The sequence below is a fragment of the Carettochelys insculpta genome, chromosome 1 (assembly GCF_033958435.1).
Source record: "Carettochelys insculpta isolate YL-2023 chromosome 1, ASM3395843v1, whole genome shotgun sequence".
Taxonomy (NCBI): Eukaryota; Metazoa; Chordata; order Testudines; family Carettochelyidae; genus Carettochelys; species Carettochelys insculpta.
In genome coordinates, this window is record NC_134137.1 from 234006551 (window position 1) to 234026093 (window position 19543).

The following is a 19543-nucleotide window of genomic DNA, read 5'->3' on the forward strand; positions in this document are numbered from 1 at the left end:
TCTGGGCCCTGACCCGTGGCCCTTGTCCCCCCACCCCTCTGCTGCTGGTTGCCCATCCCCGTCCTCCAGAGATGCTGCTGCTGATGATGATGGGTGTCCAACCCCCCCCTCAAAAGGGGACCCTAGGTTCCGCTCCCCACATCCCCAGGGATGGGGTATGGCGCTGTCCTGCTGGGGGGCAGGGGCTGATGGACTTTTCTGAGGGACATGCCACTGCTGTCCTCGGGGCCGTGGTCATCTGGGTGTGTGGAGGGCCCTGGTCATGTCTCTTGTCCCCGACCCTTAACCCCGGGGGGCTGCACCAGGGGGGTACATACCTGATGCTCCGCTCCCACGGTTGGGGGACACCCATCAGGCAGACGCCCTGCTGGAGCTGTGGGAGGGGAGGTCGATTTGGAGCCCCCCGTCACTGGAGGCGTCCTCCTCCTCCTCCAGTGTCCCAGGGTGAGCTCCTGGGGGGGCTCCTGGGATGTAGGTCTGGCCTCCGGGGTGGACTCCATCTCTGGGGCCTGCTGGGGCTCGTCGGGGCAATGTGTCAAGGGTGGCTGCGGGGGAGGAGGTTTATGGGGGGTCCAGGATGGCCCTGAGCTCCCTGTAAAAGGGGCAAGTGGCGGGGGCGGCCCCAGATCGGCTGGCCATGTCCGGGGCCCGGGCGTAACCCTGCCGCAGCTCCTTTACCTTACTCCTGACGTGGTCAGGAGTGTGGGCAGGGTGACCCCGGGCAGCCAGGCCCTCGGCCAGCCGAGCGAACGCATCTGCGTTCCGCCTCTTGCTCCCCATTACCTGGAGCACCTCCTCCTCGCCCCAGAGCCCCAGCAGGTCCCGGATCTCGGCCTCTGTCCAGGAGGGGCCCCGCTGCCTCTTCCCCTGCTGGCTGGCAGGCTGGGAGCCCTGGGTCCCCTTGGGGGGGTGCCTTGTGGGTGCTTGGGGGGCTGGCTGGATGCCATGGGGTGCAGGGTGGTGGGTTGGGGCTGCTGAGGGATGTGCAGGCTGGGCATGTGGCTGTGCTGCTGCCTGCATGAGCTCTTAGCTTCCTGCACAGGAAATAAGGGGACGGGGAGCTTTAAGGGGCTGCTGCACGGGGCAACCATCGAGCTCAGGGGCTGGAGAGAGCATCTCTCAACCCCTCAGCTGACGGCCGCCATGGAGGACCCCACTATTTCGATGTTGCGGGACGTGGATCGTCTACACGTGCCCTACTTCGACGTTCAATGTCGAAGTAGGGCGCTATTCCCATCTCCTGATGAGGATAGCGACTTTGACGTCTTGCCGCCTTACATCGATTTCAACTTCGAAATACCACTCGGCACGTGTAGACGCAGCGGGCACTATTTCGAAGCTGGCCTGGCTACTTCGAAATAGCCGGCTAGTGTAGACGCGGCTAATAACTGTTATCAAGTATATCTTATATTGTGCATAACCAATTTGTCCAGCTTTTTACATTTTCCATTCTTTATGATTAGCTGTGCTTTGCAAAAACATGTCTGTGTTTAACTGAGTATTGAAACACAAGAAAGGTGTGTATAGGAAACATAACATCTCACAGGTGCACAGGAAATATTAGCAATAAAGTTGACGTTAATGTTTAACTGGTTAAAACTCATTTTAGACCAACATAAAACTGTGCAGGTAAAAGGTTGTGTTTTTGTGATACTTCATTATTCTGGAAATGTTAGCAAATGTAATATATAAGGCATTAGCAATAAGAGTGACCTGTCAGTTGTTGAAAAGTACCATCATGTCACTTGCCATAAACTGTAATTGTGGGATAAACATCCCATCTGGAAAAGCTCACTGAAATTGTTGTAATCTACGTGAGTGTGGTTGAGCAGACCTGGTACTCCAGAATTGATAAGCTAACCTTTCCTGTTTGTGTCCTTTGATCTTAGCTGTCTAATGTTTGATTAGTAGACCATATTTGGACTCGACCAGTTGATGTTTCTCAATACATAAACAAAAGGACCAATTATTTACAACAGCAGCATTTTTCATTTTCACCCCACTTCATGTGTAGAAATTACAGCCATGCTGTATTGCAAGGTTCATAGCAGCTTATGTCAACTAACTCAGACCTGTATATTTCAGAGCTTGCCAATAAGCTAAAACATACCTCAAAATGTTTACTAATATTGGCATGGAGCTGTTGCAAGTTTGTCAATAAGTAAGAGTTACTGATATAATAGTCACCTCCATGTATTTCACAAATACCTACGCTGTAGCCTGTTACTGGAGTTCATGTGAGACCATTTTAAAGAACAGATAGAATATGAAATATGTATGATAGAAAGAAGATGGCTGCACGGTAGAAAATGCTGGTGTGGCACAGAAGATGCTGAAAAGTTATAGGTATTCTGTCGTATGATTGGGCTTCTTATATTTGTACATGGTTTTATAAAAATGTGGGATGTGCAGACAAACAACTAAGATAAACAGAATTACGGGCATGAAACTGTGCTCCTGCATATTGTACAGAATTGCATCTGTAATCCTTAGCCCTAGATGCTACCCTGCATTATGGACTACACCTGGGCATGGTGCTGTGTGCCTTAAATCCCATCTAACTGGGAGGCTGAGGCAGGTGGATCACTCCAGGGTTTGGTGCTATGCTGACTGAGTTTGACCTCAGACTGTCTGGTCAGCCAGCGGCTGAAGGACTGGCTAGAACATAACAGGTGTATTGTGATCACCGCTTTCTCTGGGAGGCCCAAAGGACCAATCAATCATCATGATTATGGATCAGACCTGCCAGTACTTTCTGGCTAATTTGTGCATCTCCAGTAATGCAAAACTGCTAAATCTGTATTAATGGAATGGTTCTACAGAGTTTACAGCTGCTTTGCAATGCCAGAGTAGCACAAAGAACCCTGTGTGTGTTAATGAGTCTAGTCCTATGTATGCAAAGATGCACACATGGCAGCTAGAGATTTCCACAGGTAAAGGGTATAAAGCATCTCATTGAGGGACTATGCAGCATTACAGGTGTTAATGTGCCTATTTGCATGCTGCATGGTATATCAGGTGTAAGTGTTCTCCCATGGACATTAGAGAGAATTAGAGGTATAATCAATCACAAATATGAAACATTCTTACAGACCTGATTATGTCTGTAAGGAATTAGTATTGGAGATTGTTGTGGGGTTGATACACATTCTCAGGGTGGGGGCTGGATACTCCATGGCTCCATGGTTGGGCTTGGCACCTTACAGCTTAATAGTTTGGGTCTTCCCCCATGGGCCTGGCTACCAGGACAATGTAACTGGGCAGAAGGTGTTCTGCCTCAGGGCAGCACAGTCCAATGGCCAGAGTCAATGGTAAACGCCCTGACTCGCATGGCAGTGCAGTCCCGCAACTAGAATCAATAGCAAAGTGTGCAAAGTGGTGCAGTAGCTGATGAACATGGTGTAGTCAAGGTAGGGGGACATGATCCTGCCCTTTTCACCAGGTGCCAATCCAGGGCCCTCTCCGTGGTGGGTTTACCTGCCACCAGCTCCTCAGGGCTCCCACTAAAATACACTGAGCTGTTCCAGTATGGCTACAATTCCCCACAAAATTTCCCAGGTCATTTCCTACCCGACTCTCCATGCCGCCATATCCCCTCTCCTGGCATTGTCCCAGGCCAGCATGCTGGCCTCAGCCTGCCCTGGCAGGTGTCAGTAGACAGGCCAGCCTCCCCTCCCTCACAACTAGCATGGCACTTCCTTCCTCACTGGCAGTCAGCTGACACTGAGCTACTCTGCAGGCCTTTGTACCTGGCCTCCAGCTGGAGCATGCTCAGCAGAGCTGAAGAGACAGAGCCTCTTTAGCAAGGTGAGCAGGTTAACTCTTGGCACACCAGTACGGAGTGGATATCCCCTGCTCCGCACCCACCCCATGGGTAGTGCAGTATCCCAGGGCTTGGGGAAGCAAGTATTCCCAGCCCTTCACCCCACCTGAGGCCTCACCCCTGGCTGTGGCCAGTGACCTGTGACCAGGCTCCCTCTAACACACACAATGGGGCTGTGGGTCCCCAGCCTGGGATAGAGTAGCCCTGGACCTCCAGGTAGGCAACACAGCTGGAGCCTTCCCGAGCCCCAGAGCTTTGAACAGTGTGGTGCAGCCCCTTGTGGAGCACGGGTGGTACCAGGTGAGGCAGCTTGGCAAGGCATTACCTTTCCCTACCTGCGATACCCACTACCTATGATCCACCCCCTTAGGATGGCATGAGGAAGTGATGTCCCTTCTTCTTCTGCTCCTGCATGGGGAGAAGAAATCCGTACATGCATGGGCCTTTGCAGGCTGATGTGACAACTGGAAGCAGGAGGGCTGGAGAGATAAGCACCAACTGGGACATCACAGGCTCTTAGGTCAGCCTTTCCCTGCGGGGCCTGGAAGATGGCTTCCCAGTCTTTTGACCTCTTGGCCTTCCATGGTGTGGCAAACATGGCAAAGTTGGGTACAGATCAGCAATAATACCCAACCAGCCCCAAGGATTGCTATATCAGGCCTAGAAGGAACATATCTTGTTCAAAGGTAACAGGATAGGCCTCAAGGTTGTCAATGGGTCCCATCTTTGTTATGCATACTGGTAACCCCTCCAGATTACCCCCAGTACTATCTCTGGCTGAGATACGGGAGAAGGTACTAGTTCCTGGTGACTGTTGCTGGGTGACCAGCTCCTGCCAGACTGTTGCTGTTGCTTTTGTTGCTGTGCTGCCTGGTGCTGTTGCTGTGAGGCAGCTACTTGAGTGGCTGAGCTTGCTGCTGTTGCTTGTTGTTCAGCCTGCTGCTGCCGGTTGCTGAATAGCCATTTCAAGAGCTTTTCCAGTTCCATCTTTTGGGCCTGGCTCCTTCTCTCAGGCCCTGATCAATATCTGTGTTCACCACCAGTTGTTGTGGGGTTGATCTGCCTATCTCTCTCAGGATGAGGGTAGGTACTTTTTTACCCATGGTTGGACTTGACAACGTGTGGCTCAATAGTTTGGATCTTCTCTCACAGTCCCAGCTACCAGAACAACTTAGCCAGGCCACCAGTGGTAAAGCCAGTGGTAAAGCCCCTGTGTTGCTGGACAGCAGGACCCAGCAGCCAGAGTCAATACCAAAAGGTTCAGGGTCACCACCTTGGGATGGTGTAGTGGTCAGAGTAGGGAACCTGGACCAGCCCTTTCCACCAGGTCCAGCTGCTCGAGTCGGCCCTGTCAATGGTGGGGTTGCCCACCACCTGTTCAAGGGGGTCCCACTGAAACACGCCAAGCTGTTCCTATATGGCTACCATTCCCCACAAAACTTCCCAGGTCACTTCCTACTTGACTCTCTGTGTTTCTGTTTTTGGCATCTCGCCCCCTCAACTCCCCCACTTTTGGCAGTTTCCCTCTGGCTGGCCCCAGCATCCTGGTGTATAAGCTGTCTTCCCTCCAGAACTGGTGCGGCACTGCCTCTTCTGATCTGCAGGCCTTTATACCTGGGCTCCAGCTGGAGCATGCGCAGAGAAGCTGAAGAGGCGGAGCCCTCTCAGCTGGGTGAGCAGAGATAACTCTTGCTGCCCCTGTGCAAGGTTGATGCACTCCATCTCAGAAACCTTAATTAGAAGACTGCTGTTTCTTACTACAATATATGTTCATGATGCAATAAAATAGTGCAGGAGCTCTGGTCAAGAATCACAGGCAAAATGGTGTGACACGGTATCTTATTCATACGTGCCTGATGTTGTATAGGTCTGGAGATCAAAGACTTGAGTTATTCTGCCATGTGAAATGTGATTTACGCAGATCATTTAAAATATGAGTAAATTAATGGTTTTTGACTTGTGCACATATGCCTCTGAGAATGCGAGATACCTGACTCTCTCACAGAGTACTGCTGAACAAACCTAGGCTTAATAAGAACAAAGATACTTTCTGCTCCTGTTCTGAGATACCATAACCAGAAATGTGTTCTGATTATGCTATATAAGATCATTATCTCCCACATGTCCCTAGTTCTCCAGTCCTCTGATTTTCTGAACTGCTCCCTCCCAGTCCTTTGAGGTTAGATTAGAACCCAATTGACATAGAGGGCAAATACCACAGCTTCTCACCCACTTCCCAGCAACCATTCAGTCCTATAAGTGTATGCATGGTAATTTTCTTCATGTCTGTGCAGTGGAAATACCAGTGGTGAAAGACATGCTGACGCTGAACTGATCATGGCAGGGAACATAAGGAGACTTACGCGCACACTACTGGAATGCAACAGCAGTGACAAGTTATGTGGTAAGATTCAAGGCAACAGTTTTTTTGCTTGTTACTTTTGTTCACTTCTCATAAGCTGAGCAGCAGGACCTGCTCAGTCAACTCTGAGCCCTCAACTCCAGAGGGTGATTTGATTGGGCCTTCCCGGCAGTAAGTCACGGATGCAGGACCTCTTCTTCACACCTGCCCCATCTGTTTTGCCTTTTCAGCTGAGTGTATTGGTTTTGTCACTCAGCATTGTCACTCAGCATGGAGAACAAAGAATATGTTTCCGGCCCTGGTGCACGTGGCTGGATAGGAAGGTAGGGGAATGATGGATGAAGATTTGCTGTTAAATAGGAGGAGCAATGTGCCAGCCTGACCAGGGTTAAGAGGCAGGTATATTAATTCCACTAGGGGCTGAAATTATTGCCACGAGAGCTTTGAGTCAGCCCAGATTAGTATTGTACCACCAGAATACAAGCAATAAGCATCACACAAGCATTCTTGCTGCAGCCTTATCTGTTCTGCTTTAAGCAGGGTTGGTCTTAGACAGCATATGATGGAAGAGTTAGATAGAAGAGTGCCTGAAAATGGTATGGATACCTTTGAAATACCTGAGACAGGCAGACATAGATAGACCCCTAACAGAAACGGAGGTACCACAAAAAATGCGGTGTGTGACTTGTCAGGGGCATCTCTTCCAGCTGAATCACCACTGAAATCAATGCCTCTGCAGAAGATTAGGGAAAATAACCTTTTGGTTGAGATGAGTTCCTGACCACACATGGTATTTAAAGATCCCATAGTGTTTTTCAAGGGACCAGTGTTGTTAGGTGCCAAGTCTCTTCCTTCCCTATTTATTTTATTGGGAGCTGAAGGCACTTGTTGTCACTTTGTCTGAGAATGACAGCATCCCACAGTGCCATGACCTAAGAGAGTAAGAATATTAACCCCAGCATTCTGGCCAAATTCTCAACCAGTCAATGTACATTTCCTCAATAATATACCATCCCCCCCCTTTTGTGTTAATGGGAGAAATTATTCACTTCACCTCAGTTACACTGTTGTGCAGCATTGTTGACATAGAATGACTGCTAGGTTCCATCCTACAGCCAGTGAAATGATCTGTACATTTACTGGCTAATGCTTCCAGTCTTCACACACAAGCATGAGTCTGTGTGTTGGATGGTGGGGGGGGGGGAAGGTTATGCCCTCACTCTCTTGAGGAAAAGGATAATAAACTCTTCTGGGCTCACTCACCTATCTGCAGGACTTGCTGTGCCTTGAGGGGGACGCTTAAGAAGGGAACCCCCGCTCAAGGGTTGGTAACTGAGGAAGGTTACTGTGCCTGAGAGACAGCAGATTAGGGAGATAGGGAAGAGAGAGGCAGTCATTGACTCAGGAGCTCCTAGGAATGCCTGAACTAGATACAGAGACAGATGTTTACCAGACATCAGTGGTCTAGGGAAGGACTCTAACCCAGTGGATCCTAGCCTGGGGTCTGAGGGGATTGCAGGGGGTCTGTGAAAAAAATAAAACATAAATGAAAATGATCATAGAAAGTAAGTTTTCAATAAATTGCCAATTTTCAATCAATTATTATTTTTAAATTAAATATCTTCTGATGTTATTAATCGCTGTCCGAAAATCTACATTGGGATTTCCTGTTTCATTTAATGGAGTGTACATGGCGGCTAGAATTGGCTTTGATGGGCATCCACAAATGGTTTGGGAGATGACTGGGGGTCCATGCTAGTGAAAAGGTTGGGAATCACTGCTCTAACTCAGGCCCGGTGACAGGAACTCTGAGCCCCAGGACAGCACACTCAAAGGGCCCCCAGCCTCCTTGCCTCTGACAGAGCCACAAGCCACCTCCTGCCCTATGAAGCCCTGACTGCCGCCCCTCACTCACAGGACCCCTGGTGTATGACAACCCCACCCCCTCAATCTGCTTGGAGGTGCCCCTCCCACCCTCCTTCCCCTCTCTGCCACTCCCATAAACCCTGACCAGCTCTGTCCCTAGTGGTCCTGTGTCCAGTTCAGTTCCTTCCACTCTCTGTCCCCCCAGCAACCCCCTGACTACTTCTGCCCCCCCCACCGCCTTTTCCCTTCCCAGCCCAATTGCTCTGCCCATCTCATCCCTTGCTCCTGGACGTCCTGTGCCTGGCTCTACCCCAGAACTCTCTTCCTCCTTCTCCTCCCAGCCTGGTTTCCTCATATTTTCCTTTTCTCTATTATTGTCTTCTCTGCCCCTGAGAGCGGGAAAGGTGTAGGCGTGTATGAAGGAAGCTGAGTGTCAGAGGAGGCAAGCAACCCAAACTGTGATTTGAGGGGTGGGGGACTCCAGGAGACCCCACCCACCCTCCACAGTGCACCTCAAAAAGTGGCCTGATATTCAGCGGTGAAGAATTCCTATCAGCTTCGCTGGGAGTCTTAGTCAGCCTCCCTGGAAATCAGGCTAATTGTTGATGAGGGGCTTAGATACTACTGCAGTGAGAACGGCATAGACAGATACAGCTCCTTCGTGGTGAAAGTTCCTAGAACTGATTATTGCTGTGGTGTTGTATAAGACTGTTCAGGGTGGGAGTGTGGTACACACTGTGATTCCACTGAACAATAACAATTGGGCTTTGTTTGTCATTTTCTCTTTCCATGGACAGTTGTGCGTGTGTACCAGACTGAAGTGATCATCATCCCAGTCTTCCTAGTGGGGGTCTTCGTGATCCTGCTTGGTGTGATCCTTTGGCTTCACTATCGAAACTGGAAGTCAAAGCAACAGCTGTTGCCCAGATACCAAGGTAGCAAAGGGAACAGAGCAGGGTTCAACTGCAAGACTCTCCTTACCCATCATTCCCCAAAAGAGCTGTCAGAGGTTAGAAGAACTGAATAGTCAGCATTTGGTATTCAGTGGCCTCATCTACTGTAGGAAACTTGGGACCTCTAGTTCACCAATGGTACAGCTCTACCAATGGCGGAGGCTGTAGCATAAGGGGGACTCAGATACTTAGACCTCTGTGTCATCTAACCCTGCTCTGAGCAGGGTTAGATGACACAGTGGTAAAAAAATCACTTGAGACCTGTTTCGTCTAAATCCTTTGCTGTTGCTACCACATGTAGAATTACATCCATGGAGAATTATGGATCACAGTTTTCCCAGCATGGAGCCAACCAGGGTTCATCACCATCATCAATAACCGTGGGCTCAGCGCCCATTGGTGTCCGATGCCTCCCTCACTACTCCTTTCCATCTTTCCCTGTCCAGTACAGCGTGGCTTAGTTTCTGTAGACTAGCTCCGCACCAATCTACATCATCTACGCATTCTCTGTGGGGTCTGCCTCTCCTATTCGAACCATCCATTACGCTGAATACCAGGGTCAACCAGCGCTGCTGACTGCTTAAAATGATTTTTATGGACAACATAGAAAAAATTATGGAGATTTTTTAGGGGTACATTCTTTCGTAATATAAAGATGGCTCAAAAGGACAAAAGTGAATAATACATCACAGCACCAATGGTATAATGCTAGTTTAACCTACTTACTGACCACATCAGCATCCTCCAGCTTCTCCAGCTTGTGGTCCTTCATTTCAGCAGACACGTTGTCAACCATTGCTTTACCAATTTTGCCAGCCTTTGCCATTTTTGACCATCAGTAACCCTTCCTTGCAACATAGGAGTGAGCAGGTTATTTCTTATATTTAAGGGAGTGCCCGACTGTGACTTACAGGCAGGGAACCTGTTGGAGGCTGGTAGACCAGCCTGCTGTCTACTCCTGCCCTTTGTCAGCCACAGGTATCTACTAAACCTGTGCTGAGGCTAGTGATGCTGAAGAAGAGTTCAAAGGAGAGCAACCCCCTCCAGTCAGCAGCAGGTTGGGAGGGACTCCCACTAGGAGAATTCCCCTCTCTGCTTCTGCTATGGGAAGTGTAGACTCCCTGGATCTGCTATGAGGCATGGAGCTCACTCCCTGGACAAGTGGGAGGGATTCCTCAGCTCCACTCCAAAGATCTGCGTTGTGGTTTTCGTTATGTTTTACAGCTATCTAAATGTTTTTATGGATTTTACGTACAGGTCTAATTTTAGCTCTTTAATATTGGACTGTCTGTGAATTTACTGACAGTGGCAACCCGGGACCCAGAAACCATTAGTTACTTCTCTATGTAACCATGCAGGAGACGTGGGTTCAAGTTGCAACCTCACTTCCTTCAGGGCAAGTAACAGAGATGTACCTGTGTTAGCCTGCATTCTAAGAAAACAAAACCGCAGACATGCGGCACTTTAAAGACTAACAGAATGATTTATACCCCTTCAGGGAAAGTATAGGCAGGGCACAGTGATATCTGGAGGTTAACGTTCTGCACTGCAATGGGCCTAGGCTCAGCTCTCAGTCACGGGTTATGTTTATACAAAAGTGTTATTTCAGAATAAGCTATTCCAGAAGAGATTTTCCAAAATAGCTTATTTCAAACTAGCACATCTAAATGTAAAATGTGTTTCAAAATACTCTGCTCAGTTATTTTGAAATGAGCGTGCACAGACAACAGATCCTTTTTTGAAATAGAGCCCTTGAATGCACTATGGCTTATTTGAAATAGCCCATGTTTCCTGTCTATGCAGCCCCTATTTCAAAATACATATTTCAAAATAGGCACTATTGCTCATACAGTGAGGTATACCAAATTTGAAATTAGCTGTCTGCTATTCTGAAATTATTTAGAAATAGCATTTGCATTATGTAGACCCTTGCAAAGTTATTTCAGAATAGTGGCCATTATTCTGAAATAAGTTTGCTTTTGTATACACACCCTTGGGCTGCACCTACACATGCCCCTCCTTTTCAGAAGGGGCATGCTAATGAGACACTTCGGAACAGGTTAATAAGGCACTGACATGCATATTCACCACCTCATTAGCATAATGACGACCAGTTGCACTTTGAAAGTGCTGCTTTTGAAATGCAGACTAGCTGTGTGGATGCGAGCACTTCGAAATAAGTGCCGCACTTTGAAATTTCCTTATTCCCAAAACAAATTGGGAATAAGGGAATTTCGAAGTCTGGGATTTATTTTGAAGTGCCCATGTCTATACAACAAGTCTGCATTTCAAAAGCAGCACTTTTGAAGCATGACTGGATGCCATTTGCTAATGAGGCACTGAATATGCATACCAGTGCATAATTAACCTGCTCCGAAGTGCCTCATTAACATGCCCCTTCCAAAAGGGAGGGGCAGTGTAGATATGGTCTTGGTGTCCTAAGGCTAGAAGCACTAGGAGGCTGGGTTGGCTGGCATACACTGTGAGTAACACAGATTTGATTCCCAGTTATAATGGACAATTCCCAATCATAATGGCCAATTTCCAGGAGTCTACTCAGTTGTAGCTGGGAACACAATAGAACTGAGATGTATTGCAAAGTGACTAAAGCAAAAAAACACAGATATGAACTTCTTTTAAATCCATGAAGGAAGAGCAGAACAAGTATTTCTAATTTAAATTGAACTGGTATTTATAAGTTGATATATGTTAAGGGATTTAAGAGAGAATAAATGTGTATGTCTCTTCTCTGTAACAATGCACAACAAACAAAATAACTCCTGTTTCTACACACAAGGCCATCCTTAGGATTTTCAGGGCCCAATGCAGTACTATTAAACTTCTGCCCCTATTCCAGATGGCACCTGGGGGGAGGGGAGGGAATGATTTTTTAGAGATGGGAGTTCACAGTCTTCAGCAATACACTAATGAAATATTTTCAAGCAAATTCTAAACTAAGGTCCTGTAGACTAATAGAGTAAATTCAGAAACTGACATTATTTATCTGGGATTGGCAAATGCCTGTAAAATAACTTAATTACCACTTGACTGGTTGTTTCACAGGTTCAGTGTTCTGCTAGGAGGTCTCCAAGCTTTTTCATTTTTAAGCTAACTAGATCCTCTCTGGAAGAAGAAGAGCCACAAGAAAGATACAGTATTAGAGGGGTAGCCATGTTAGCCTGCAGTTTCAAGAACAACAAGAAGTCTTGTGGCACCTTAGAGACAAACAGATATTTTGGAGCATAAGCTTTTGTGAGCAAAGATCCGCTTCATCAGATGCGTGAGTGTGGGGGTAGTTTCAGAGGGGTATTTAAAGAATGGGGTCCCAATGAAAGGGAGGGCCAGAGCTGACAATGATATAGGAAAAGATATAGGAAAAGGTGGATGGACATGAAGACCCAGTGGTGCCCCAAATTTTGGGGTGGCCTATGCAGCTGCATATTCTGCGTATTGGGAAGAATGGTCCTGTCTGTGCAAAAGCAGTCTTCTTAAAAATGTAAAGATGCAGTAACCAGAAAACAAGGGTATTGTTACATGCACCATAGATTTCAGATCTCAATTTCTTCTGTCTCTCAGCCAGGTGGCATTGAGAGTCCTGGGGAAATAAAGTGCTTTGGCCTAGCTGAGACCACATAAAACTTCCCCATTCATAATTATGAAAACCACAGAAAAGCATGGCTATGTCTACACAAGAAGCATCTGTCAACAGAAGTGAGTGTCGGAAGGGATTTCCTGGCAAAACTTCCATCAACAGATTGCATCTACACATTAAAGCAGATCAACAGAGCAAGCCTCTCTGTCGACAGAGAGCAGCCAGACTGCCCAGCTCTTTCTTGACAGAACAGCTGACCAGAAGCTCTGCAAAAAGGGCTGCCCAGTGAACCGGAAGCCCTGTCTGTCAACAAAAAGGCCTCCCGAGCAGCTACATGACTGTTTTCTCAACAGAACACTGTTGAGAGAGGCATTATACTGGAATGGGGAGAAGTATAATGCGGCCAGCAGATGTGCCAGGGTTTGTTGACAAACTGGTGACAAAGCACATTTTGCATGTAGCCACTTTGCATTTTTTACTGACAAAAGCCCAGTTTTTTGGGAAAAGCCTCTCATGGGTTGTGTCTACTCTACAAAAATAACTTTGAAGCTGCCTTGAAGTAAAGTGTCTACACATACCCTACCTTGAAGTTAAACTTTGAAAAGTAGGGCACTACTCCATTCCAGGGAATGCAGTAAGGACTTCGACATAAGGGAAAATGTGTGTAGACTCTGCTGGCTACTTTGATGTAGTGCCTAACTTCAAAGTTAGTTCCTAGGGTAGACACACACATGTAGATGTAGTCCATGAGCCAAAGACAACTGCTTATGGGCAGTGGCAAAATGTAAAAGAGGAATATGTATCCTGCAAATGAATCTCATGTGTCTTTTATTTTTGTAAGCAGATGTTGTCCCTTTGCCAGCAAAGGAGAAGAACCAGCAGGTATCCCATGAGTCAGAGAATGCCTACATCCAACTGAGTGAGACAACTGTGGAGAGTCTACTAAGAGCTGCAGCCTTGAGTCTGAAGGAGCTGGAGATACCACGAGACAGACTTACACCAGGGTCCTTGGAGCTGATATGTTCTGGAAGTTTTGGGGGAATCTATAGGGCAGAACTGAAAGCTGGGAACCTGGACACGACTAAGACAGTCATCCTGAAAGCCTTACAGGGTAACACAGGTGGCAGGAGTGCTCCATTTGTATACCCTTCTGTTACCCACTTTTGTGCATCCTCTAGAAATTCCCCATTCTCTGCTGAATCCCTATTTCTTTCTTGGTGGTTGCACAAGAGGTTGCTCCTTTCTCAGCTCTGAGCTCCACTGCTCTAATATATGTGTCTCCACAGTGATTCCTTTCTGTGTACCTCTCAAGCTCTCTCTCTATGACCTTGTCTTCACTACAGAGTTTGATTACGTTTGAACATTCCTGTAAAAATGTGACATCACAAGATGTTGACCATGAATTTTCTAGACAAGCACAAATTTATCGTCACGTCAGCTAGTCACGGTTAAACTTTGGTCTTAGTGGGGTTTAGTCACAACATGTACTCTATATGCATGTTAAAGGAGGTTGCACAGCATGGTCTAAATAAAACTGCAGGGGACGGGACAAGAGAAACTCTTGTTGTCCCTTCCAGTCCTATGATTCTATTTTTAGAATATTAAATAGGGTCTTTGCTCTTTGTCTCCCTTTGGTGATACTGTTTTTTTCTCTGGTACTTTCAGATAACACCAGGCCCAGGGAGGTGAAGGATTTCCTGGGAAGGATTAAGTTCCATCAGTCCCTTGGTCATCATGATAACATGGTTGAACTGATAGGATGTTGTACAATTCAGACGCCCCTTTATATGATCCTGGAGAATGTGTGCCATGGGAACCTTCTGAAGTTCTTGTGGACTTGCCGCAGGGTAAGTCTGAGGAAGTGAATGTCAGAGCAGTTATCATGTCTATCCCCCGCCTTTGTACGTGTTTATTTGCATGCATTTATTTCGGAAGATGTATATATCAATTGCGTGTGGTTCCTTTAATCCATCTCTCTCTAATGCAGACTTCTCTAATTTGTCAATTCACAGTACAGCTCTTGCTTTTTTATGTATTTATACCAGCAGATTTACCTGGCTTTGCTCAGGTCTTTAATGCAATTAATTTTTTTTTCTAAAAAATAAAGGAGAAATGTACATGTTTTATGTAAATTATTGTATTTTTTCACAATAAATATTTTATGAAGTTAATTTTTATTTTGCACTTGATAAAAAAGGGATTGTTAAAATTTGTTCTAATTTTTTGTACACTTTTTAAATTGGGAATTGCATCAAATCTATTTTCTTCATCTCTATAAACTCTTATTATTCACTATGGTTTAACATAAAATAGTCAGTTTGGTTTCCAATAACATTTACCTTTGGTTTTCATATCTTAAATATTGATTCATCTGTGCCATAGCTGAACACTCTTTCAATTTTTTCCATTTTGTCTCTTTTCCGTAATGTTTATTGAGAAACAGTCATGTTCCAGGTTCTATTTTTCTGGCTCTTCTTGGTTGTCTCTTTCAACATTTGCTCAGTTTTGAGGACTGTACGGCAGTGTCTACATGTGCTACTTCTTCCAGAAGCAGCAATGGTAATGACTTGTCTGGAAGATGCTAATGAGGTGTGGATGTAAATTTCCCGTGCCTCATTAGGATATGGGCATGTGGTTTGGAGTCTGGAAGAAGCTCTTCCGGACTCTAAAATACACGTGCAGTCGTGTGGCCCGTGGGGATCTTCCGGAAACCCTCCTTCCGGAAGACCCTTCTTCTCCAAAATTTTGAGAGCTTCTTCCGGACTCCGAACTGTGTGCCCATATGCTAATGAGGTGCAGGAAATTTACATCCACACCTCATTCGCATCTTCCGGACAGTTCGTTACCATGCCATTTCCAGAGGAAGTGGCATGTGTAGACACAGACTACTTGATTTGGTGATTCTGTCTCTTTTCTGTTTGGTTTTATGAGAAGTAATCCCATTCCAGGCACATCTCATTTGCTTAGCACAGCCAAACACTTACACTGCTTTAAATTATAATACGAGGAATTTGGTGACCCTACCTCTTACTGTTTAGGAGGAAGTCTTGATCAAAGAAACTTTCTGAAATATGTAGCAGATTTCAGCGTAGTCATTCCCCTCCTGTCACATCTCCCTCTTTGCCACTTACCCCCCCATCCCCACCACATAATTCACCTTCCCCACCAGCCTTCTGCTTCGACTCAGCACCTCCCACGTACCAGCACCTGCTCATCAACTGCTTAACTACTCACCTCTTAACGTCTTCCAGGTTTGTGCTTGATGCAATACCTGAGCATTATAAATGCCTGTAAAGAATAACTATCTCAAGCAGGGCCAATAAAATTGATTTGCCATGTGAGGCTTATAATGAGCATGATGCTTGTAGTTAGATGGAAGGATTAGATGGATATGCTGCCATTTGCTAAAAGCAGAATCTCATTAGAAAGAAGCAGGTTTCCTCCTCTTTTCCTCCGCTGTGGCATTTGTTCAATGTGCTTTCTGCTGCTTTTTCTCTAGGATGTAATGACTATGAATGGTATCCCATATGACATCACAGAAAGGCAGGTGTACAGAGTCGGAGAGAATGTTGCAGCTGCCTTGGTAAGTCTGATAGCTGCATTATATATTTCCATCTTGATTTATTTATCACTAGAAGATATACCCAGCATCACTTGGGTCCTTAACTCAAATAATTGTTGTTTTTCTTTGTTTAAATCATTGCTCTGGGCTGGGACTGGAGATGAGGTCCAGTACGCAGGCTGCCCCGGGGAGAGAAGACAACCTTAGCCCGCTCCTACCGCAGCAGCTTCAGGCCAGATGAGAAACACTTCTCCATGGCTCCCGCGGTAGCAACAAGCACAGGTGGGGGAGGGATGCGTGCTCCCCAGCTGGTGGACAGATGGACAGACAGACACACAGACAGACAAAGTTTCTAATGCGTAGTAGATAGCTGCCCCTTCTTCTACCCTACCCCAGCTACCACGGTGGTGTTATAGCTGTTCTGGTCCCCATTTCTGGCTCCTTGCTGTTCAAGTGTAGTTCTTATACCGTGTAACTGTACCTCTCGTTCCGTTTTATGAGAAACAGTCACATTCCAGGCGTTTCCCATTATCCTGGCACAATCAAATTCTTACCCAGGGCTTTTTTTCTAGCAGAATGCACCGGAGCAGCGTTCTGCCACCTCTTTTCCCTAATTTTAGCACTGCAGCGTGCCTCCAGTTGCAGGGTGCCTCCAGCTGCGGCTCACATGCCGTGGGGCACCTTGGGGTTGCAGGGTCTCCCACAACCTAGCCTGGGTTTCTGTGGCTGGGGCTGCCAGTGAGGCCCTACTCCTAGTAGGCTCCCAGCCACACAGTCCCCTGTCCCAAGCTGGAGGTGAGTACTGGCACTTTTTATTTTATTTCATTTTTTTAAGGAAAAAAGCACTACACTTACTTCACTTTAAGTTTTGATTAAGAAAATCTGTATACCAAATTTGGTGGCCTTAGCTCTTACTGCTTGGGAGGAATTCTTGAAAAAACAGCCAGACAGACACACTCATAGACAAACAAACTCTGATATGTACTAAATGGAAGGAGGAACAAAGAAAGAGAACCCCCTTTGAACATTAGAGGCTGACTCAGGGGAACTTTATTCTTTCAAATGTAGAATCCATCAAAAATCGTGAATACTAGATTTAAATAGGAAGCAAAACAGGTTTGAGTTCCTCCTAGATCTGATAAGATGCTGTTACTGCCTGTTTTTATTCATTCTAGAAATAGGCAAAGAATTACAGTCATTCAAGAATCTTTTTTGTTTACCTGCTGTAGTAGCACATGCAGATGTTTAATTTAAAAAAAAAAAACCTGTAGTTTAAAAATAGAAGTGCCTAAGAAACAGAAGCAAAAAAATAGAGGAAAGATGGTATTGTGGTTAAAATATGGGACCAAAGTTCAAAACACCAGCTTTCAATGGCCAGCTTTGTCATCAGTTTAGGTGAGTCACTTAATCTCTATAGCTGGGTCTACACTACAGAGTTCTATAGACAGAAGAGGCCTTCTGTAGACAAAACTAGGGAGCATCCACACCACAAATGCATTCTGTCAAGAATCTGTTGACAGCATGCAGCAGTTTTCCTGGTAGAGTTCTGTTTTGACTGTATGAGGCATAGTGTAGACACTCCAGGGAGTGGGGGCCCTCTGTTGACAGAGAGGGCTTCCAGTTCACTGGGCTGCCCTGTTTGCAGAGCTTCCAGTTGGCTGTTCTGTTGACCGAGGGCGTTGATAGGGGGAGCCTGTATTAGGTGTGGACGTGTTCTGTAGACAGAGGTTCTGTTGGGAAATGTCTGTCAACAGTAACTTCTTTCAACAGAACTCTGTAGCGTAGACACAGCTTGTGTGTCTCAGTCCCCTGTCCATAAAATACAGATAATAGTATTTTCCCATTTAGATTAAGTTCTTTTAGGCTGGGGTGCCTCTTACTATGTGTTTGTGCAGTCCCTAGTCCACTGGAACCTATTTTAGTTGAGGCCTTTGGACACTAGTGGAATACAAATATTTAATTCAACTAGAAAAAGATTTGTGAATCTCACAAATACAATTCGAGAACAACAAGAAGTCTTGTGGCACCTTATAGACTAACAGATATTTTGGAGCATAAGCTTTCGTGGGCAAAGACCCGCTTCATCACATGCATGAGTCGGGGGGGTGGTTTCAGAGGGTATTTAAAGAGTAGGGTCCCAGTAAGAGGGAGGGCCAGACAAAGGCTCACATCCCCCTGTCTGATCTGACTTGTTTTTTCCTCTTTTGATAAGTATTGTTGATACTGGGCCATTTTCACCTTGGTGAATAGACCTTGTCAGCTCTGGCCCTCCCTCTTACTGGGACCCCACTTCAGTAGGAGCAAGGACCTCTATTGGTGGATTCCTCCATCCCCTGATAATGAGTATTTCCCCTGCTGGTGGATATTCACTGTAGCTGTGTCTACACTACAAAGTTTAGTTGACAGAAGAGGCCTTCTGTCAACAGAACTCTATAGGGTAGACACAGCTTATAGATGGCTGTTTTCAGTGGTAGTAAGTGAAGTGGGTTTTCTTAGGAATTTTGCATGAAAGTCCAAAGGGCATGATAGGTATTGGAACTTCTTGGCCTTAACTATTGAGAATATGCCTCTTGTAAAAGTTCCTCAAGTCATTATGTAAGTGTGCCAGGTATGCTTACCTCATGGCTGTCTGCCACAGGCCCATATCACTCTGGTGAGTGCACCATTGGTGGAGCCAAAGGAAAGAAATTCATTGAAATTTTCCCTCAGTTAATCCACGGACACTTTTTCCAACTTGCCAGGATTTTCTCCAGCAGAAGAAGCTGTTCCATGGTGATGTGGCAGCCAGAAATGTCCTGATCCAGTCTGACTTCACTGCCAAACTCTGTGGGCTGGGCCTGGCCTATGAAACCTACACCTATGGCACCAGCGTTGTCACACAGATTGTGCCACTTAAGTGGCAGGCACCAGAACAGCTACTAATGAACCATCCCAGCATCAAGGCAGACATGTATGTTTTGTTCATGTTTGACTTTCATACTTTATCTCATAGAACACAGTGTTCTATTCCCGGGATCACAATTCCACTCTCCCTTCCCCACTCTACTCACCTCCCAGCTCACACTCACATTGTTCTCATATGTTTCAATTACCACCTTGCATTTTTCAGTTGCTCAATCTGAAAATGACAATAAGAACTGCCAGTGAAACTGACGTTGTGTTTTATTGCAGATGGTCCTTTGGAATCTTACTCTATGAGATGATCACATTAGGTAAGGAGAAAAAAAAATCCTAGGGAAAGGAGGGAGCATCGAGGAACAGCTCAGGCCAACAGTCTCAAATTTGTGTGGGTGCAGTTAGGCATTTAAATAAACAGCTTCATTTTTTCCACAGGTGTAGATTATTCACTGCTCCTTTTGGACTTCCTGCCATTGGGATTTACATC

General features: G+C 46.2%; 1 protein-coding gene across 1 annotated transcript in view; it reads left to right on the forward strand.

The window, feature by feature from the left end:
• The window catches only part of STYK1 (serine/threonine/tyrosine kinase 1), a 31801-nt gene that overhangs the window by 1909 nt on the left and 10349 nt on the right, over nt 1–19543 (forward strand). The window contains exons 2-8 of the mRNA XM_075002203.1: nt 6118–6227; nt 8849–8986; nt 13441–13707; nt 14262–14443; nt 16096–16179; nt 18900–19108; nt 19330–19370. Coding sequence (XP_074858304.1) covers nt 6161–6227; nt 8849–8986; nt 13441–13707; nt 14262–14443; nt 16096–16179; nt 18900–19108; nt 19330–19370 — 988 coding nt within the window. The 5' untranslated portion in view covers nt 6118–6160. The remainder of the gene's footprint in view (nt 1–6117; nt 6228–8848; nt 8987–13440; nt 13708–14261; nt 14444–16095; nt 16180–18899; nt 19109–19329; nt 19371–19543) is intronic.